At 33.7% G+C, this 24,194-nt stretch overlaps 1 protein-coding gene across 1 annotated transcript in view; it reads right to left on the reverse strand.

Annotated features, from left to right (window-relative positions):
* The window catches only part of Ranbp21 (exportin-5-like protein Ranbp21), a 425,699-nt gene that overhangs the window by 22,828 nt on the left and 378,677 nt on the right, over positions 1 to 24,194 (reverse strand). The window contains exons 30-31 of the mRNA XM_090399635.1: positions 21,009 to 21,133; positions 14,899 to 15,003 (exon numbers count right to left, since the gene is read on the reverse strand). Coding sequence (XP_090255761.1) covers positions 14,899 to 15,003; positions 21,009 to 21,133 — 230 coding nt within the window. The remainder of the gene's footprint in view (positions 1 to 14,898; positions 15,004 to 21,008; positions 21,134 to 24,194) is intronic.

A 24,194-nucleotide genomic window follows, 5' to 3' on the forward strand; every position in this document is an offset into this window, starting at 1 on the left:
TGGAAAAATAGGATCAATATTAAGATCGTTTGCTGCTTCTTTTGCAGTTCTAATAATATTTTCAAAATATTGGTCTGCTCAGCAAGTATTTAGTTCTTGTATAACATAATTACGATTTTCTGTAATTTTTCCTATATCAAATGTTGGATTCTGCATTATTTTGCTTGCAGCATTTACGAGATTTAAGATTTTGTACCAAACATGAACAGAGCAAATAAATTTAAACGAATAAATCTTTGAAATTAAGTTGTCTGCCTGAACTGTGGAATCGATATCTTTAGTTTCATCTTCCGTAATATCAAAAAAAGCCTGGTAAATTTGCTTGATATTATTTTCAAGTGGCTTTATTGCTTCTACTCTACTTTCCAACCTAGTAGCAGAAAGTGGTTTCAAATTTAAAGCACGAATATGTATTTTTTAATATAGCCCAATGCTTCACAGATATTGAAAAATAATTATATAATTCCTGTATTACCCCAAAAAATTTACAGTTTTACAGGATATCTTGGTTGCATTATTAACTACCAAATTTAATGAATGAACAGTACACGGAATAAAAAAAGACTGAATTTATTTCAAGGATTTTTTCCTGCAGTCCATTATGTTTGCCTCGCATATTTGAACCATTATCATAAGCTTGGCTGCGTAAATCCGAAATGTTAATATTCAATAATTTTTTATAAATTGAAATAGTCCTTGCCCAGTGGTATCTTCTAGAGATTGAAAACCCAAAAAATGTTCATGAATCTCTGCTATATTTGTATCTTTATTTTGATTAACAAACCTAATAACAATAGATAATCGTTCTGTGTGGCTTATATCCGGGGTAGTGTCAAGAATTAATGAATAATATTTCGCCTCTTTAACCATTTCTAAAATTTTTTGTTTTACAGCTTCAGAAATTATACGGATGATTTCTTTTTGTATTTTATCACCAAAATAATGAGCAATGTTCCTTTTTTTTGGGATGTTTCGATGCGATGCAAGTGTTCTGCCATTATCGAATCAAATTTAGCGACAGTTTCTATTAACTTTAAAATATTGCCGTTATCATTTTCAAAAGGTTTTTGTGGAGAACCTCTAAAAGCTATATGCTGTCTTGATAAATATTGTATTATGTAGGTTAACCGTCCTATAACAGATTGCCAATATTTTTTCTCAGTTTCGTATAATCTTTGTTGTGTGCAATCAATAATGCATTTCTTTATCAACAACATTTTAAGTTCGCTGTATTTTGAACAGTTTTTAACGTGCGTGGAACTTGTCTCGTGTATTTTTAGTATATATATGACTCAAATGTTGCCAATCGTTACAACCGCATTCGTTAGTAAAGTGGGAATTTTGACTACCAAATATTTTGCAATAATAACAGAAAACCGAATTTCGCGATTCTGAATAAACTAAATAACTTCATAAAAGTTTTTCTCCATTTGCTAAAGTTCGATAATAGAATGAATCGGAAAACCTGCAGCCAGATTCATCTTTGGGAGATTCTTTATTAACTACTTGACGTCAGGCCAATGTCATTTTCGCATGTAACATTTGTTTCTTCATAGTTATCTTGTGTCCTCTCTTTTTCTGTAGTACAGCTACATGGAGTACTTGCTTCGTCAGAACTTTCTGTTCTTCATTTTTTATGTGGTCCTGAAGTTAAAAATTTATTCAGCAATCAAGCAATTTATGTTCCAGTCGTACTCGTTGCAATTGTCTTTTCCTGTTTTGTTCACCAGATAACTTCTTTGGCTTTTTTCTGACATCTATAGGTTAACACACTTGGTTAGACTTTAAAATAAGAGTGTTAAAAGTTGTCCACCAAAATAAATAATAATTTCTGAAATTTTCCCTTAAACTTATTTTTTAACCCATTAACTGACTATTATTTTTAAGGTGAATGGTCCAAGACTGACTTTTTTTTTTTTTATTACAGAATTTGATTTTTCAGATGTTCGTTTTGAATAATAAATATGCTTACATTTTAGGTATATTTTTTGAAAATTAACATGTAGAGATATTAGCCACTAATTGATTTCTCAGTGATAAAGTTGGTGATTTTTGTCTGATTTTATTGTGTTTTCCTTTAGAAAATTAGTGTTTTGTGGTATACTAGTGTAGATTTTAGTTTTTTTTATAGTGTATTTAGTATTTTATCATATATTTTTATTAAGATATTTTAATATTTGGGTTGGCGAATTTAGTGCTCCTGTAAAGTTGGTGATTTTTGTCTGTTTTTATTGTTTTTGCTTAGAAAATTAGTGTTTTGTAGTATACTAGGGTAGAGATTAGTATTTTACAGTGTATTTAGTATTAAATTAAGGGGATATTAGATCCCACATTGTTTTAAACTGAATAAGAAACTCAAAGATTGGAATCAGAGAGTTTCATTCCGAATATAGTATAAAAAACTATAAAAGTATCGGCGAATACTAGCGTGAGCTGAATGCAAGAAACTCTCGAGCTGAAACTCATCATCATTAAAAATTCCTGCAATGTACCCTGAAGGGGTATACAGGATATGATAGTACTACATGAAAAATTTACATCATTACTAACTTCCTATCTACAATTTTCCTCCAAATCAGTCTGTTACTTGTCAAGACTCCAACATTATCAGACCTTATATTTCTATCGTCTAAGGCACTTTGTACCGTATCAATTCACCTATATCTTGGTCTTTCTCTGGGTCGTTTTCCTGCCAACCTGGCAGAGAACACTTGTTTTGCTAATCTTTCCTCTCCCATTCTATTTAAGTGACCATACCACCTGAGATTAGCTCTGCTAACGCATTCCTGGATGCTGACAATGTCAAGTTCTTTCCTAATATCCTCATTTTTAATATGATATTGCCATTGATGCCATCTGTTCACGCCTCTAATCTTTCTCAAGACTCTCATATCTGCGGTCTCTAGTCTTTGGTCAAGTGTTTTACTTCTGACCCAGCTCTCAGATCCATAAGTTAAAATTGGTTTGAACACTGTCTTGTATACAGCTAATTTAGTGTTCCGACTACTTTCTCTCTTATTCCATTGACTTCCCACTATACCAGCTTTGCTGATTCTGTTGTCTATATCTATATTTAATCTACAATCTTCAGTAAAAATCGTGCCTAAGTAGCTGAAATGTTTTACTTGTTCCACAGGTTCTCCATTCACAACACAGTTGACATTTTCAATGATTCTGATTATTTTCATTGTCTTTGTCTTTTTATTGCTGACCTTCATACCATATCTATTACAACAGCTATTCAATTTAGTCAGAGAATCTTGCAGACTTGAAGCAGATTTATTTAGAAGCATAACATCATCCGCATAAAGCAAAGAGCTGACATTAACATCTCCAATTTTGATATCAGGTTTAATACCACGTTCCTTCATAATGTGATCCATATAGATAATGAATAACAGAGGGGATAATGTACATCCTTGTCTCACATCAGATTTAACATTAAACCATCTTCCTGTACTTCCTTCAATTCTAACTGCTGACTTACAACTCAAATAAAGACTAAGTATTGCTTGATATAATGCCCCATTGACACCATATAACTGCAGCGTATTGAATAGCTTCTCTCTTGGCACCTTGTCATATGCCTTTTCCAAATCGACAAAACTTAAATACAGATCTTTGTTATATTCCCATGCTTTCTCGACTATTTGTCGTAAAGTGAAGATCTGATCCTGACAGCCTCTATTTGGCCTGAATCCAGCTTGTTCTTCACCAAGCTTTTCTTCCACAATTCTTCTCAACCGTTTCTCAAGTATACTTGCATAGATCATGCTAGGAACACTCAGTAGGGAAATGCCTCTGTAATTTTCACATTCAGTTTTATTTCCCTTTTTATATATGGGTGCTATGAGAGCTCTACTCCAATCATTGGGAATTCGTCCCTCAGTCCAGGCTTTCTGAACTATACAGTGCAGCCACTGTAAGACTTTTATACCACCATACTTCAGCATTTCTGGTCGAATATCATCTACTCCTGCTGCCTTTCCACATTTCAAGCCTTTGATGGCTTTTTCTACTTCAAGTATGGATATGTATTCCTGATTGCATGCCTGGTCAGTGTTTTTTTATCACTGTGCTGTCGTCACTGCTTGTTTCATTTAGCAGTTTTTCAAAGTAATTACTCCATACTTCAAGGATATCTTTTTCTCCTGTTTTCATGTCACCTTTATCATCTCTAACTCCTTTTACAGCACTCTTTCCTCCATTCCTAAGCTTCTTCAACAACCTCCAGAATATTTTGCCACCTTCTTGATATTTATTTTCTATATTCTTGCCAAAGTCCTCCCATGACTTTTGTTTAGCTAGTTTTACACACTGTTTAGCTTTCTTACATTTGTCTCTGTATTCTGTAAGAGTAAAAGCTGACTTATTTGCCAGGAACTTTTGATATGCTTTCTTCTTTTCCTTCACTGCCTCTTTAACTTCCTGTGTCCACCAGGGAATTCTGATTTTTTTATCCTTGCACACAACCTCACCATATGCCTCTCTGGCAGAATCAATCAATGTTTTCTTCAGAGTTTGGCACTGAATCTCCAAGGTTTGATTCCTGTTCTCAAACTCTCTCATTTTCTTTTCAATAATATTTCTGTATTTTAGTCTACAGTTCACATCTGAGAGCTGCTCAACTTTTATTCGCTTTAAAACTTTCTTACATGTTATTCTTTTCAATATGAAATTCAATTTTATCCTGCTCAAGACTAAATAGTGATCACTTCCAATTTCAAATCCTCTGTACACTCTGGTGTCCTGCACCAGGGAGAAAACATCACTATCAACAATAACATAGTCAATGAGACTTTTCTTATTCCTAGCCTCTTCTCTCCATGTGAATTTGTGCACATTTTTATGTTGGAACATGGTGTTAGTAATAACCAGTCCATGTCCTGAGCAGAAATCCAACAGATATTTGCCATTATTATTAGCTTTGCTCTTTTCTCCAAATTTTCCCAAAATATTTTTATATGTCTCACAATCATTTCCTACTCTGCTATTTAGATCCCCAACAAGGACCAACTTTTCCTTTTTCATTGTGTCAGTTGCTTTTTCTGAAGCGTCAAAAAATTCCTCCACTTCTACCTTAGTAGAACCTTCTGTGGGACCATAGGCACAAATAAGTCTCATTGTCCAGTTCCCCATTCTCATATTTGCCCACATTACTCTACTTGAGACTGACTGCCATTCAAGAAGATTAGCCTCATATTTTGTGTTGAATGGCTACTCCTTCTTTTCCTTGATTGTCATTGCCTGAATATAACATTTTGTATTTATTGCTCAGAAAGATCTCACGAGTTTTGGTCTTTTTTGTTTCAGTCACCCCTATTATGTCGATCTGGTACTTATCTAATCCCTCAGCTAGCTCCATTTCTTTGCCATTCAGGCTTCTTACATTGATAGTACCGATCTTTAACTCTGGTGATGTGTGAGTTGGGGTTTGTTTTCAGATTTGTTCCAGTAGCTGACTTTTCGCTGTTCGCCCTGGTTCCCTGGCGAAAACAACGGGGGCCTTGTTTAACCGGGCGACGCCCCAGCCGGCATGAAATTTTGTCATGTTGTACCATCATTTTTTATTTTGGTTTAACCAATAAGAATACAATTTGGTCGGCTAAATCCCAAATTGCCGACCCATCCTCGTTTGTTCAGTATCAAAGCAGATACCCAACAGGGTGCACCACAAGAAGGTGAGGATTGGACATTAGGTCAGAAGCCCTGGTCGGTTCTCCGCATTCCTTTAAAGGTTATGTGGAGGTCTCCTCTCAGTTATACAGCTTTGACCCTTAAGCACCCCGAGAGCTGAAACTCTCTGATTCCAATCTTTGAGTTTCTTATTCGGTTTTAAAACAATGTGGGATCTAATATCCCCTTAATTTAATTAATGTTTATATCGCTGAAATGAAGCCTGTTGGCTCTTTATATTTAAGTGTATTTAGTATTTTATCATATATTTTTATTATACGTTTAAAATGGCGCCAAAAAAGGGCAAGAACGGTAATGTTAAAAAAAAGCACCATAGGCGAGAACAAGAAGGTTAGCCCTGCTAACGAGGTTATTGTGCACATGGAGGAGGTTAACGAAAATGAATTAACTGCCAAAATAGTTGAAGCAGATCATCAGAGAGACAATGCGGGAATTGCAAAAAGTTGAGAGATGTTTAAATGAGTACAGGGAGAAAAAGAAAAATGAACAGGAAAATAAGAAACAACAAAGCAAGGAAACAGGCAAGTCAAAAAATAATGAATATCAGGTAAGTGACGTTAGTAAAAAGAAAGAAATTATTCGGTATGGTGACTCTATAATAAAACATGCTGTTAAATTGTGAATGAAGAATTTTATGATTATTAATACTTCATTCATGATTTTAACATAAATTGCATATCCTGAGCTAATTTTACTCCTAAGTAAATTCTAAATTAAACACTTACTGTTAAATTTTTATTTGAAATAATAATTGTAATTTTTTTTAGTTATTTATTCTGTATAAATTCATTATATAATTTGTAAATGTATCCTAAGTGGACTGTAATATGTGCATTTTATTTATTGCAAATGAAAGTGAAAGTAAATTTAAAAAATTCTGCTAATGAGATTTGATTGGTCACTGTCAAGGAAACAGAGTTAATTTTAAATAGCGCGAGGTGGAACGTGAGCTATGGTATTCGAAGGGAGAAGGAGTTGATATGAGCTGGACTGGCTAGAACCGGATTTTGGCGGGAAGAATGAAGGTATTTTATTGGAAAACGAAGGTAAACAGGGGAGAAGCATTCAGGACAGCATGGAGTGAAGTAACGGGTATAATAAATTTAGTTTAATCCTTTATCCAAGTGTGATGATGTTTACATATCCACTCAACAGCTTGCCCCTCCCTCCCCTAAGCTCCAATTTCCCTGATTCTGCACATCCACTTTCACTTAATTCAACAACACTTTTTCCAGACTTCAGCAGCCTGAAAGTATCTTCAGGACTGGGGTAAGGTGGTACAACACCAGGGCAACTCGTTGCAAAGGTGGAGCAAGCTACCAACACTCCTATCTCAGTATCTCCTATAATGCAAACCACATCTCCTTGCAGATATGTCTAATGTTATGCATTAAGGGAAGGGCCACTACCCAGACTAGTTTCAACCTTTATTGAGGTCTCTTCAGTGGGAGCCAGGCCCAAGTTGAGATACCAGGCAGAAGCATTAGCAAGTCATCTCTACCTATAGGAGTTGTCAAATGGTGTGCCACCCTTTTTTAATAAATTACTCTGGATTTAGAGAAAAATAAACTTTCAACATAAAGTAACGGGTGGCAGTAAAGGGAATTTGGAAATGCCATAAATAAATTAAGAAGGGACTGGGAAATTAATAGGCAATTAGGAATATTTCTATGGAATTCTAAAATTACGTCAAATTCCAATTGTTTTGAGGAAGAATAGTGCAAAGCTGAAATTAATGCGTAGAAGAAAATAAGGAATAAGTAGATTACCTGAAACGAGTGCATCAAGACTTGCGAAGCTCTATGTTTAATATTTTAGTTATATAGTGAAGATTCCTTTTGAATAGTGTTACTTCAAACTGATAGTTAACTTCAGTTTTAAGTATGCCTATAGTGAATCCAGTGTGCAAAGGATGTAACCCGGTAAGAGCAGTCCAATTTTTTATATTTCAGTGTGAAGAAATAAGAGTTAACTCTGCCTGATATATCTTAACATTAACTGTGGCGTACTACTAAAATTAGCCGAAGTATGGAGCTTTAAAGTGTTTCCCCCTTGAAGTGATAACTGCCTCAAAATTGAATTAAGTGTTTGTTGACTAAGAGAGAGAATTAGATAATTCTACTTTAAGAATATTTACTGTAAGAGTCTGTAACATTGAACCGTGTGAACCATTTTTAATTATTCGGAAGAATGTAAAATTGACAGTCTGATGCCTAATGTTTTATGTTTGTTATGAGTATTTGGACTAAGCTGATTTGCATCGTCTTGTTTTTAAAGTTCTACTTAAATGTACATGTTCTATAACCCTGTATTAAATGTTTATTTTATTGGATTCAATTTGTTGTTTGCCTGATTTTTCTTCATTGCACTGCTCATAAAGTTTATTGGACCTTGCAGAAGCCTTAAATATTAATTTTAAACTCGGCCTGTAGAAAAGTGAGATTGCTAAAGTTAGTTGATGATTGATTCCACTATATTATATAGACTAATCTGAATATAGGGTGGCACAGGATAATATAAATTTCTCTATATTTGGATTAGTAATCAACCAACAATTAATTAAGATAATAAAAAACAGATAATTTAAATAACAACTACGTTCTAACAAGATGGCAGATTCAGAGCCAGGATGTATGATCCAACAATGCTATAGATGAGCTAGTTATAACATCGAGTTTTCCTGGACCGAAAATTAAAAATATAACTCAAGTAATTCAAAAACAGAAAAGAAAAGTAAATGAAATGGTAGTTGTAGTAGGTACGAATGATTTAACTGGTGATAAGTTCAGTATGAGAGAGGACATGAAAGGGTTGCTGGAAGAGGTGAGAGTGAAGAGTGAGAAAGTGAAAATCGTTAGTATTTTACCTCGCTATGACAATAATGAATCAAAAAGAAGGGCTATGATGGCAAACAATTCAATGCATAGGCTATGTAGAAGGAATGGATGCGAGTTTTTGGATGTGTGGAGTGAGTTTGAGGGAAGATTGGGTTTGTATAAGAGGGATGGTCTACACCTGAATTTGTTTGGTATTAGGTGTCTGGAAAAACTAATAACTGGTATGAGACCTAACACAGAGTCAGGGAAACTAAATCATAAAGAGAGGAATGATGCGAGTGTAAGAGCGAAAATAGTATATAACTGTGTTAATGATGGGAAAGGAATTTGTCATGGGAATGTTGACGAGGTGAGAACGATTTCGGGTTTGTGTTCGTCCGGTTCGGACCAATCATGTGTGCGAAGATGTCTACATGTGTAAAGCATTAGAGAAGAATAGAGATCTGCAAGTTGTCCAATTGGGTCAGGCAGACTAATGAACGCAACATTAAGCTCACTGTTACCTCTTCACTAGATGAAGAAATGCAGGTGTGTGAGGATGAGGTATTAGAGCTGTTGCACAAACTGAATAAGAATTCAGCAATAGGGACTGATGGAATATCAGCATGTGTGCTAAAAGAGTGTTCAGCTGAATTGATCATTCCTTTGACCAGGATGTTTAATATGAGTCTCAGAACAGGGAAGATTCCACGGGAATGGAAGGAATGTATGGTAATTCCATTGCATAAGGGTGGTGCAAAGACCGATGTATCAAACTATCGACCAATTAGTATCCCAGGAGTGGTGGTGAAGATTTTAGAAAAATTAGTTAGGGCCCGCATTCAGAAATGGGTTGACAGTGAATCTCTACTTTGCAATGAACAACATGGGTTTACTAAGGGAAGGTTGTGTGTTTTAGCAACTTGCTCACATTCTATAACAATGTTACCATTGAACTAGACAAGAGGGAATGGATACACCATGATACTTTTGGATTTTGCTAAGGCTTTTGACAGAATACAACATGACAGACTGCTGCATAAACTGGAGAAAATGGGTTTGGATTACAGAATAATATAGGATAAGAGGATGGCTGACTGACAGATATCAAAAAGTGGTATATGAGGGATGTGAGTTTGCAAGGTCCATTGTTATTCAATCTGTACATTAATGATATTGGGAAGGATTTGACAAGCAACATGCAGTCATTTGCTGATGATGCAAAGATAGGCAGGATAATCATGAATGCTGCTGATATGCAGTCCTTGCAGAATGATTTGAATAAGCTGGAATTGTGGGCATGGGAAAATGGGTGTCAGTTCAATGTCAGTAAATGTAAAGTCATACCTATCCAATGTAGTATTATATTGGTGGGATTAGGCTAGAAGAAACTGATGAGGCTAGGGATATTGGAGTGTTAATAGATAGGAAGTTGAAGTTCAGGGGACATGTGGCAAAGATTGCAAATATAACTGAAAAGATAATTGCAATGCTGAAATTAACATTCATATGTAAAGATAAGGATGTTATTTTGTCTCTTTACAAGGCCTTGATAAGACCTCACTTGGACTACTGTGTGCAGGTCTGGTCTCCTGGTTTCCGATGTGATTCTGATATATTGGAGAGAGTACAAAGGAGAGCATTAAAAATGATATCAGGATTGTGGAATACTGATTATGAAGACAAGTTGAGAATTTGTAGATTGCAGACACTAGCAAACAGGAGAAAGAGGGGGGGGTGATATGATTGAGACTTACAAACTACTGAAAGGGTCATACAGGATTTCAATTGATGGGATTTTTCAATTTATGGAGGGTGGGGAAAGGACGAGAGGGCTTCCTTGGAATCTGAGAATGAAGGCTACCAAGAAAGGTGTAAGAACTAGATTTTTCTCTCAGAGGGTGGTGCGTGATTGGAATGGATTGCCATTGGATGTTGTAAGTGCAAGCAATGTGAATGAATTCTAGAATAAGTATGATAGCTGGTGTGTGTAGTATGTGGTCTCCCTCGATGAGTCTCTGACTCCCTGGAGGTCTCTCTTAATAATAATAATAATAATAATAATATTTATTTAATATTTTTTGCATTCTGATAATTGTTTAATAATTAAGAAATTTCTAGAATATTAAAATTATTTATTAAAGAAATTAGTGAAAGGACCTCAACCCCAATGTCTTCCAACCAAAACAAGAACAAATATATAAATAAATCTCTTATTAAAACTGAAAATTATTTATTTTCTAGATGTCTACCCAACATAACATAAAAATCTTTTGTTTTCAAAATAAGATAATTAACTAAAATGAAACAATTTAACTGATTTTCAAACTTTGCAAAAATATAATAGATGTACTTACTTTACGTGAATAATAATCCAAATTCACAAAAAATTTACTAAACAACAATAAATATATTTTATAAAACAAAAGGCAACTTGCACAGTAACACTTACTGTAACGCACAAAATGAAATGATGCAAAAATACCAAAAAAGGGCCAATTGCAGTATGTGTAAACAAACTTAGATCATCTAAAGAGTTTTATAGCTCATAAATAACCTATATTTATTAATTTAATTCGACCCACGTCAGCCTGATGCGCCGATAGTCTACCCCGCATATATATATATATATATATATATATATATATATATATATACACATATATACACACATACGGGATTTTTAGCTATGGTCCCTCAGCTGATTAATATGTTTATAATTTATAAACCTATTATCTTTAAAATTTTGTTTGTCTATCAAAAATCCAAAAATAAGTACACAATTAAAATCAAAGTCAAAAATTGTCCAAAGTCACTTAAGCACAGAATACGTTTCACATTCAAAATTGAAATGACGCTGAAAAAAATGTAAGAAGTGCATATTTGGATAGAAGCTATTTCGTCTATCCCAATATGCACTATAATTGCACTATTTTGTCGAGAAATATATTACACAGTCTGCAAATGTCTGTGAACCTTATCCAGTGACATGATAAAACTAATTGGTTTTCCTGTTTCTGTAGTATAATGGCTGTTGGGAATGGCATGTTGTTTACTGCAGGAAGCAAGTTATCGCTCCAATTTGAAATTCGGGGCAATAAAGACTGGCAATTTTAGTAGAATTCATGCATAATATAATTTTATATATATATATTAATGTTTATGAAATTCACATCGTATGATACTTTATGGGTTGTTTCCTTAAGCATCTAATAAGCGGGTTCTAAAATGTTCAGTTTTAGTATGTATGACTGTAATTTTTTTATTAATAAAATATAATAAGCACATATTTAACTGTCAATGGGAAATGGCACCTTCTTGATTTGGTAAACTAAAAGCTGTATTTTTGTAAAATATCTTGTTGCCGTAATAGGGCTGAAAGAGCACCTTTATTAAGCAGCACCGTGAGGCAGGCTGCCTCTATGCTACATCCTGTCAACAGTACTGGGCAAAGCACAGCGTAAGAATGAATTCACGGTCTGTATTAAACTAACAATTTTCACTAAAAATATAATAACCAATCGAGAATACTGTATTTATAAAGTTTTCGCTGAGTTGATACTTACTCTGTAAAATAAAATATAATAAAACTGGTGATTTATTAAGTTAAAAATGTTGTGAGATTATTAAGAATTCATAATAATTTGACTGAATTAAAATTTCATTTTTTTTGTATTAACTACACTTTGTAATTGTGTAATTTATATAGTATGATATAATTCAAGAATAAGAAAATTTATATATTTTTTTTATTATTTCCCCGTGGTGAAATGGCACCCCTATCTTCAAGTGCCCTTGTGTGGCACCCAATCTGCACAACTGCACGATGCGGCCCTGAGAGCTTGGTCCACTTTTACCACGAGTTGCCTCAGTCCTGAAGATACTTCAGGCACAAATTTTGGTTGCTTACACTTGGATAAAGGATTAAACTAAATTTATTATAGTCTGACCAAGTGGGGAAAAAACATCCAACATCTTTCTCTATATCCAGAGTAATTTAATAATAAGGTGAGACACCTTTTGGCAACTCGTATAGGTAAATGACTTCTCCATTGCTTCTACCTTAGTATCACAACCTCTTGGTCTGGCTCCCACTGACGAGACCTCAATAAAGGTCGAAACAGGTTGGAAGCTTGGGTGATGAATGTCAATGCCCATGAAGTTTTAACTGACGCTCGGCTGTTGCTGTCACCCAGGTCCTGGGTGGGGTCTGTGTGTGTGTGGGGGGTAATGAATGGCAACGCTGCAGCCCGTGAAGTTAACTGAGGAACGACTGTTGCTATTACCCCTCAGATGACATATGAGCAACTCTGCTCGGTGGTGGGGTGAGCCTGCCATGGTGTAGAGCCAACCAGTTCTGAGAGTTCTTCTCAGTAGCAGGGTGAGCCTGCTACTGAGGGGAACAATGCTGAATTTTTGGAGTTTGACCTGTACTTGGACATTCAATAAAGGTCGAAACTGGTCTGGGTAGTGGCCCTTCCCTTAATGCATACCATTATACAGGTCTGCAAGGAGATGTGCTTTGCATTATGGGAGACACTAAGACAAGGAGTGATGAGACCTTGGTCCACCTTTACCACGAGTTGCCTCAGTCCTGAAGATACTTCAGGTGCAAACTTTGTTTGTTCACACTTGGATAAAGGATTAAACTAAATTTATTCTAATAAGCTGGCTTCTCGTAACCATTACATTACTAGAAACCTTCAACCAATAATTGCTTCAAAATAGGTATGTAGGCTGTCATATTAGTAGAAATTAAAGACAGAAACTCAAACTTACATGGAAGTAAATTTAATAGATGTAAAATTTTCGCATAAGTATCAAAGACAGTACATTAACAATGGAACAAAAAATAAAATGCCATAAAAAAAAGATCATTTTAAAAGTCATACTAATAGCATGACAAGACTAGTAAATTTCTAATAAAAAAAAAGAATATAATATGATAATAATCAGAAATTTACATAATATTGATACAACAATATTTCTCATAATAAAGGGGATAACCAAATGCCAATCAGATTTGTTTAATACATATCAAAGGGCTTAGGTGTTGTTGATTATTCACAATAGCATTTCACAGTATAAACAATAGGAAATAAGTTAATTTATTGAGCTTACTAATATTTTGCTGGTTTTCTACCTAGCATCTTCAGAGCACAAATTATAACTGTAACAAGTACACAGGCACTAAAAATTGAATTCTTTCTACATTAAACATTAGAAACAACCCAATTTGTAACTGACACAGAACTAATATCCTAACAATGCACCCTCTAGAGGCAGGTTACCCATAAAGTTAATTTGGGGAAGTTAAGCTATCTGGTCTCAAATTACTGTTCCCCCCAGATCTTTGGCAAGTTAATGCAACCATACTTGAGGTTGGGGGAATGCTTCATAGCAGATACTGATTCTAAAATAGTCTTTCAGACCTATAGCGACTTCTGTGTAAAACTGATGTGTTCCTCCATTTAATCCTATATGAAGAACTATCCAGAGAATGGTAAGCTAGTCCAGACTTTCCTTAAAGATGATCACGAATGTAATTTTTGTTCTTTTCAAGATGGATGTTAACTGATCTACCAGTCTGTCTGAAGTAGGCCAAACTGGAGACACAAGGAACTTTATACACTCCAGGATGTGCAAGAGGATGAAGTTAATCTTTAGGAGAGCAGAAGGTAGCATGCTGAATGAAAGGTTTGAAAGTGGCATGGAAGTAGTATCACCGTACTTCCTACAATAACTAAAACTTTTTTGCACTATGATTCCAAATAACCTTGTACTTCACTCAATAATGTTGTTGCCAACTTCAGACAGACTGATCTACCAGTCTGTCTGAAGTAGGCCAAACTGGAGACACAAGGAACTTTATACACTCCAGGATGTGCAAGAGGATGAAGTTAATCTTTAGGAGAGCAGAAGGTAGCATGCTGAATGAAAGGTTTGAAAGTGGCATGGAAGTAGTATCACCGTACTTCCTACAATAACTAAAACTTTTTTGCACTATGATTCCAAATAACCTTGTACTTCACTCAATAATGTTGTTGCCAACTTTTTAACATTATTAGGGAGCTATTTTCTGAGATGATTTAACTGGCTTGTTTATGCACAATACTATTTTACAGAACAGATCATGAAAATGACTATGCAACATGATCACTTAGCAGTACTGTGCATGATGGAATTATTTTTTTAATTCCTTCTAGACATAAGTAATAGGTAATGCTGACATCATGCATTTAATTTAAGAATTCCTTTGAGATCAGATGGCTATCACATATACTGCAAATATGTCCTTCAGGAGACAATCAGTTATGTAAACTGTATTTATAAATTAAATACTAAGATGAAATATTTTAAAATTTGAATTTCAACCTTAACCTACCTGCTTTAAAACTGGCCAACATAAATGAATACTCTTTAAACATACTGTAGTGTCCAACCAGTGTATGGCACTAAATATTGTTGTTACAATATATGGATATATACTCTAGAAAGAAAGAGAAAGAAAAGTGAAATTTTAATGTTAACAAATAGGTCTCTAAGAGATTAATTTTTCTTTTGATATAATAATAATGAGAAACATTATTATCAGAGGAGCACCACCACCCTGTTGGGGTGGTGGTGCTCCTCTGAGTAACACTCCAACAGTGTCCTTGGAAGGAAAACTTCTGGAAAAGTTCTCCTTCAGAAAATATCTTGAGTATTAAGTGAGTAGGATTGTTAGGAATTCTGGTCAGGAGATGAATGATTTGTTTTAGGTCACTACTTACTGAAACCTCTTCTTCTCTTCTAGCTTGGTCTGTGGAATTTGAAAGACACATGGTCATTAACGATGACTTCATTAGATCAAGTTTGGATGTCTGCAGGTAATAGTGCACATCATTTAGTTTGATGTTTATACCATGAATGTTGGTGAAGTGAGTGTGGGGGAAATTTTTTTGGACATTTTTTTAAAGGATGTCTGTTTTTTTATTTTAACTGCAATGACACTATATTTAGGTTTACTGTCATGTTAGTACAGGCATATCCCAGTCATACAATATGCTAGGCTCCAGACCACTGTCGCACAGAGAATTTTGTACAGCAAATCACCTTCTTTATTTATTTTTCCACTTGTGGATGCATGTAATGGATGATTGCTGAAGCAATATGTGCTTAAATGACACAAATAAAGCATTAATTTACATGAGATGCACAAAAAAATTTAGACTAATTTTCATCAATGTAAAAGTTATCCTGAATAGCTTGGCTTAAGGGAATGTACCAACAGCTTGGTCATCACTCTACACCATTAAAAGTTGTTCAATTTTGGCAATAAAATCGTCACATTTAAGGATAACTGTAGTTAAACAATATGCGTACTTTTTAACAACTGTAACAACAGTAAATTCGAATACCATCGTCACTAAATTTAATAATTTTAATCTTAGTATTTAATGTAATATGTTATGTGTTGTCTCTTTACCAGAGGCAATAGCACTATTACTTTGAATTTATCTGCTATTATTAACAACAATAAAATAAAATAATAGTTGTAAGCAGTTTGTAATTCACAGCAAAACACAGAGAATGTAGCAAGCAACAAAATGCTGGCGTGTCATGTCGTTAAAACTGCTGTATGAACAAATGCAGCATCGTATAAATGGAGTGTTGTAAATTGAAACACCATAAGGCAGAGTATTACTATATTTCAAAGGTGAAGAGAAAGGGTAGGATAACATACTATGTGAGACAGACTCTGAGACATTGCACATACAAAGAGAATCCAGTCTGCATGCCATGTAGTCTTGATAGTGTTCCTTGCACCATTACATAGCTGTGCTGTCCTCAGTCATGACCTGGCACCAGTAGCAAAATTATGTCCCACTGATCAGGAAGGCTCTTAAACACATTACATCTGGTTTGGTCCCAAAAACTATGTAGTAGTGGTGGCCAGCCTGCAAAACTGTTTCACATTCTTAAAGATAGAAGAGGTTTGGGATCTTCACAGCATAATTTTGCTACTGATGCCAGGTCATGACTGGAGGGCAGCATAGCTATGTAATGGTGTGCAAGGAGCACTATCAAGACAACATGGCATGCAGACTGGATTCTCTTTATATATGCAATATGTCTCAGAGTCTGTCGCACAGTATGTTGGAAGCTGCTTGGGTGGGGGTAGGGGCAGAACTAGAACCCTGCTGTAGGAACTGAACATGGCAGCAGCTACTTCAGGTGCCCAATAAGCAAAGTGGTGGTGGTTCACTGGGAAATGATCATTTACCACCCAGTAGGTCTAACTGGTATTTCTTCCAACTATGAAGGTACGTGTTTATAGTGGGAATGTTTGATGAAATCACTAAATCAATCCTATCTGCAGTCTCCTATGTTTGACAATGAGTTTTTGTCTTGTTTATTTTGCAGAATGAAAAACTTAAGAGTTTCAAGTAGGAAAATCTTTGTTACTTCAGCAAGAGATAGGATAACTAACATCCTAAACAAAATTTTAAACTACATGCTTCCAACCAAAGTCTGACTTTCAATAAATAAATGTGAGTGACTATCTCATGAAGCATACTTTCTATTAGGGATGTGCTGAAGCATGATTTAGGCAAATAAACAAAGACAAAAAAAAAGATTAAAAAATATGATATACTCACCAATATAACCACAAGGAAATTCAAAAATAAAATTTTACTTTCTCTAATTTATCAATATAGAGCAATTATGGATTTAATACTCAACATGAAGTCAATGATAAATTGTGATGTAAGAAAAGCAGTTTTTTTGGCATCTTTATAAATATTTCCAGCTTCTTAAAAAGCTTTTTTGCCATATATGCTGGTAGCCAGTGACAAAAAAAAAAAAAAAATAATAAATAAATAAATCTTGCTTTTCACTCAAAAGGCAATGTGAATTTCAATTCTGGCCACCACGCTAATGGTTCATCGGTTCTTTTTTTTAACAACGGTTTATTAAAATAAATAAATCATCTCATCATTACTGTTTTTCAGCAGTAGAAAAAAATAGAGGTAGATAATTTACCTCTATTTTTCTTTTTATCATTATGATTTTTGACAATCTCACTTTTCTGACAAACTTTTTTTCACTTGATATTTCCAAATCACAGAGATTTCTTATGAAAAAGCTAGTTTAAATCTTGAATCTAATACTGTAGAAATAATTTCAACTCATCTTATCTTGCATGTTAGGTTGGCCAAGTAACTTGGCTTCTTAATACTTAATGCTCTGACAGGATGGTTAATCCTATCTACATGCTGTAATGTGGCTGTTGATCACATGTTCTTCACCTGGCTGGTTTACCTATTTTGTGGAATGAAAACCCTGAATTTCCAGGAAGAAAAAGAAAGGTTCTTTGCATCCTAGATAGGATTCAACACAGGTCTTTCCAACCAAAGGGGCATCATCAAAACCAAAAGGGCTACGGAGGGTTTTGTAGAAATGATAATTTATTATTTTAAAATAAAGTATCAAATCTGTTAATTTCTTTACTGAGAAATTTTTTCATTGTTCTTACTCTGAAAAATTATCTTTAGATAAATACATTTTCAGTGTTGCAATAGCTGAGTTTACTTCCACAATCAAAACAACAATCGAATCAGTAATTTCCTCAAAAAAAGCTCCAATAAAGATAGCAGGGGTTCCATTAAAGACCACTAATTTGAGATTAATTAACCACATGGACAAAATATAACATTTCACACTTTGTATCCATGTTATTTCAATAGAATATCAATGGTATGCAAATTTAACGGACACTTCCTTGTTTTAGTTGATGTAAATATATACTATGGCCAGATGGTTGAGTGGTTAATGTATTTAAATTACTATTGATTGCATAGGTATTTAATGTTCTTTTTTTTTCTTGTATTTGTTGTAGCATAAAAGAATTTAACCTAGTAGGTACATCTTGAACTAATTTTACGTGGTCAGCATTTAATTCAGTTTGAATATCTTTTAATACTGAGTATGCAGTGGAGGAATGATTAAATTGTCCTACTATTTTCTAAGCTGTTATTAAAAATGATATCGATATATGCCTATTAATAATATCTGTTACTGCTAACTGCAATGCATGAATAAACACAAACAGAACATTTACAATTTCACCATCATCATATTCATTAACAATACTGAGACTGTTGCCAGAAATGTGTATGTTTCACATTACACATTTAGATAATCGTAGTTGCGGTTCGCTGTAGTTAGTGGATTTGAGTGGTGGAGATGGAGAGCTGTAGAGTAGGTACCCTTCCTCGATGAGTCTTTGGACTCCCTGGAGGTGTCACATAATAATAATAATCTGCAATTTTGTTTTACAATAATCAGTTATAAATATCTGAAATTATTTTTTCTGTAAAACATTTTCTTCCAGGCAAATTGTACTGCAGAGCAAGTTTACTCATCAGTCTTGTAAATCTTTAATTATGAATAAATGAGTATAACATTATCCAATGCAATCATGTCAGTATACAGCATAATGCAAAGATTTTGTGTTTGTCATTCACATCCCATTTTTTTAGATTTTTCTATAGTGTCAAATAATGTTTGTTGTTTGGTGGATTTACTCTATATTCTGCTGCTTACTTGCTCTTGAATTGTGGTTTGATAATTCACTGGTTTTGTTTTACAGATTCATTGCTGTGCTCGAATTTTACATGATTAATGAACAACGTGAACAGGCATTTTTTCCTTGTACCACTCTGAGATATATATTATTTGCAATAAATTTTGCAAAATTTTGAATAGTCACATAAATCATAAAAGTTCCAAATATTGCTGTTTTATTATTCATGGTCAAAACTGCATTCTTTATCAATATTTTAAGACTTCATAACATACACTAAAATAAAAACACAGACAACATCAAAATTAAGTACCTATATTAAATACAACAAGCTTTGATATGGAAACGTGCAAGATAAGAGGAAGCTTTATCCTGATTGATTGTATCTGTTATGGTGTGTGCAACAGGGCATTGTTTTGTTCAGATACTTGAAAAACATGTCAATGCAGCTGAATATCAAAGCAAGATTGAATGTTTGACATCTCTACTTTCTTTCTATAAGCCTATCTCCTAGTTTGTGAACTTATTACTTGTAGGAAGGCATATGGTAATTTCTTAAGACTGTTTCCTTGAGGATAGGATGTTAAAAGCAGCTGAATAATGACATGAAAAAGCAGAACTTATGGACTAATACATCTGGTTATTACTGATTTTCAAATAACAGAGAAGCCTATTAGCAGCTATCTTCTTCACAATTTGAAATATTAGCAATTATTAACTATTACCAATATGGATTCTGCTTCTCAAGCTATAGGAGATGCTGCCTATGCCATTATCTCAGGACATGGAAAGGTTTGCAGAAACTTAAGAAATAGCCCTTAACATTTCTATAGTATTAGTCAATTTTGCATAAAGGATTTTTAGCAAACCATTTAACAGTCTTTAAATGGTTTGCTAAAAACAGACATTCACAAATATAATTCAACTTTTTGCAATTGAGCTATTCTAGTGTATGTCACAGCCAGATTGCTTCACACCTCAACATCTTTTGTCTCTTCCTCTACACATACACTACTGACCCTGCCTCATGAAACTAAAATCCATCCAGTGTTTTTTTAAGATATAATCCCATTCATCCATTTAATTTTACCAAGTCTTATAGGTGTGAACTAAGCTTAATTTGTAAACTTCAAGCCATCTGCATCTATCAACTAAAAGAAAATCCCATATTGATTCCTCAAAGGGGAGCCTACTTTCCTCCCCATCTTCCTTTGTATTGCGTGTGTGTGTATATGCACACACACAAACCTGGAAACTCATAGTGCACTTAGTACTGTAGGCCAAGGGGTTGAATAATTTGAAAATCCATTCTAGGATTAAAACACAAACCTTTTAAACCCACTTCAGACCTCCCAAAAGCAGGATGACAGTCTCACACCAGGTGATGAAATTTATCTACTACCTAGACATTCACAAATATTTAAATCACCATATCAGTGGAATTTAAGCCCATAGCCCTTGATTTAAGAGTAAAATCCACTCAGCCAACCTAGATCTGACAAGAATCTAGGTATCATAATAGTGTAAAATTTAGATCCTAAGATAACATTAGATATGTCTTCCTTGACTAACATTTGTTTTCTGCATCCCATCCATCTTCATTCTTTAGAGGCCTCTCCCCAAAGTTTTCCAAAGGATTACATCTTTTATGTAATCTTGTATCTTTTATGTGGCTTCATAAAAGATATCAATCAATAAGTTACTCCTTATGTTCATATCTAGTTATAGAAATGCCTATGTAGATGAAACGATGAATCTATATCTTTCAGTATCCTAATTATAAAAAAGTAATACAATGTAATAATAATTAAGTAGTTTTATAGACCCTTTCCTGTAATATAAAAAATTATAATGGATATATATATATATATATATATATATATATATATATATATATTTTTTTTTTTACAGTTTAATAACCTTACTTCTGTTTTTAGTACTCGAATGCCAAGTTCAGTTAAGCACTCAGAGTGAGATGTTGGATAATGATCAACTTCTTCATCCATAGCATCAGGACTCTGTTCTGATCGTCGATTATGCAAAATTACACCTAAAACATATTAAACATTTAAAATTCTTTCTCTCTAGTTAGACTATTAAAACTGATGTGTAGAAGAGTAAAAATTAAGTAATTTAAGTAATTAACATTTAGGAATGATCTTTTACTATATGAAATATAGTGAAATACAAATGGAAGCTGATCAAAGGAATGAATGATATATTTCACTCACATAATAGTACCATCTACAAAAAAGGGAAATAAAACTGAGTGCAAAAATTAAAGAAGGACTGAACACTTTGCTGTAAGACAGGAGCAGATCCAATTTTATCAACTTTTGGAAATTAAATAAAAACTATTCCAAAATAATATTTTTAGACTGTTACTTGTATTATTCTATTAGTAAGGTAAAATCCTTTTTCCCCAGAGCTGGATGAATTTTCAAAATTTGGAGCTGTTCTCTTTTTTGTGCCAAACTGCATAAAAATATGCAGTTTGGCTCTAAGGTAAATAATTAAAATAAGTAACAAAATGTTGTTACCAAAATATTTATTACTACATGGGAATATATAAGAAAATAGCAAACAACACAGTTTTATGAAAATAACAATGAAATACTTACAAGATATTATGAATATTAATCACAAAGTTGTAGGGTGCAAGTACTATAATCATAACTCTTCACTGGCTTATTGGAGTTGCCTCATTCTTACAAATCTATTCAGTGATATTTTTTTTTTTTTTTTTTTTTTTTTTTTTTTTTTTTTTTTTTTTACATACAGTGCAACCTATAACTCAATTTTCATCCAAAAATGGGGCTGCCTGCTTTTTGCAGCAATGTCTTCAATTTCCCTACCAAGTGTTCCAGATAAGATCTATGCAGGTACACTCAACTGAGAAAAGGCTAAGAAAAATCGTGAAAGGAAACTTGGAGAATAGCAAGCTGCATTCAAGACAAATAGAGGTTGTCAGGATCAGATTTGCACTTTAAGACAAGCGGTTAAGAAATTAAGGAAATATAACAAGGATCTATATTTAAGTTTGGAAAAGGCATATAACAAAGTGCTGAAAGAAACTATTTAAAACACTACAACGATATGATGCAAATGGGATATTATACAAAACAAGTCTATACTTGAGTTGCAAGCCAGCATTTAAGGTTGAAGAAGATACAGAAAGGTCATTTCATGTAAAACTGGGTATGAGACAATAGTGTGAATAATCTTCACCATCTATGTGAATCACATTATGAAAGAAAGTGCCGTTAAGCCTAATATCAAAATTGGAGATGTTAATCTCAGCTCCTTATTATACTGCAGAGGTTATATTCCTAAATAAATCCAGTACAAGTGCACAGGATTCTGTAACTAAATTGAATAACTGTTGTAAAATATTTGACAGGAAAATCATCAATAAAAAGACCAAACCTATTTTGGTCTTTTTATTGATGATTTTATTATAAAATTGACGATTTTTTATTGATGACACCTATGAAAACATCAACTGCATATCCCGAATGGGAAATCTACAAAACATAAAACATTGCAGCTATTTAACATTTTCCTACATCCCTACATCTTCACATTTTTAGTGAAGATGTAGGGATCCCATTTTTTGAAAACAAAAAACCGGGACACAATAAATTTTGTAGAATTAAGGATTAAGAGAAATAAATTTTATTTGTTAACATTATATATTTTAAAATAAAAAAATTAAATATTTATTTGAATTTGAATTATTAATGTAGATAACATAAATGTTTATACATACGTCAAATAAATAGAATTCTAATAACAACACTTAAACACGTTACACTTAAATCAAACATTAATAAGTATATGAAATATAAAGACAGAATAAAGATATAAAATGTTAATATGTCAATAAAACGAGAACTACAATGTAAATACAATAAAATATAAACAACACGAGCCTTACGCGTATTGTGTAGATGCATAATATCTGAAATTATATGAAAAATAAATTCATTTAATTATTTAATTTAATTTAAAAATTAAAAAAAATAAAAACAAATTTATAATTAATTTTTGATATATACCTCCTCTCTTCCTTATTCTGCCTCTTCTTGTACATTACAGCTGGTCATTGCCTGTCCCATTTTACTGCTACTTGCAGAATCATTAAATATATTTGGTTGAAGAATGGATTTTGTCCAAGAGTTGTCGATTATTAGATACTATATCGAAAAACTCTGAACATGACATGTTTCTGTAATGGATTTTAAAAAGCATGATAGATTTAACTGTGTCCAGTTGCAAGCGATTCCTTTCATTTGTCCATAACGAATTCATCAATGAAAAAATTCATTCAATAGAAGCATTTGATCCTGGTAAGGTCAAACAAAAACTTATAATTGAAGCTATTTCACTGTAAGTAATTTGTTCCTTTTAAAATGACCAAAGATTTCTTTCCACCTATCCTCAAGTTTACAACTGGCATTATTCTATTCATTAATTTTATACTCAGTTGCATACATTTTAACATGGCTGTACTCATCAAATAAGTTCTCTTAATTTAAGTTGAAATTTGGTAAGATGGTCTTAATTTCTTTGATGCATTCCATTAAATTTTTCCAAGATACAGGTGTGTTCGAGCGAGTCCATTCCATTTTAGTAAATACACTAAACTGATTTTAAGTCCATTCTTGAATATATTGAATTGCAGTGAAGCAGAAATTGGAGATGTTGTCTCTAAATGATGATTCAGTCATTAAATCTTCTTTACAAAGATTTTTCATTTCGATTTTCACTTCACTGGGTAAATACTGGGTGTGTTTACCCAGTATTTCGATGATCTTAAACACTGGGGTGCTTAAGGTTCAAAGCTGTATAACTGAGAGGAGACCTCCACATAGCCTTTAAAGGAATGCAGAGAACCGACCCAGGGCTTCTGACCTAATGTCCAATCCTCACCTTCTTGTGGTGCACCCTGTTGGGTATCTACTTGGATACTGAACGAACGAGGATGGGCTGGCAATTTGGGATTTAGCCGACCAAATTGTATTCTTATTGGTTAAACCAAAATAAAAAATGATGGTATATGACAAAAATTTATGCCGACTGGGGTGCCGCCCGGTTAAACAAGGTCCCGG

This window comes from Typopeltis vanoorti, chromosome 10, assembly GCF_054136105.1.
Source record: "Typopeltis vanoorti isolate ZY-2024b chromosome 10, IOZ_Tvanoo_1.0, whole genome shotgun sequence".
Classification (NCBI taxonomy): Eukaryota; Metazoa; Arthropoda; class Arachnida; order Uropygi; family Thelyphonidae; genus Typopeltis; species Typopeltis vanoorti.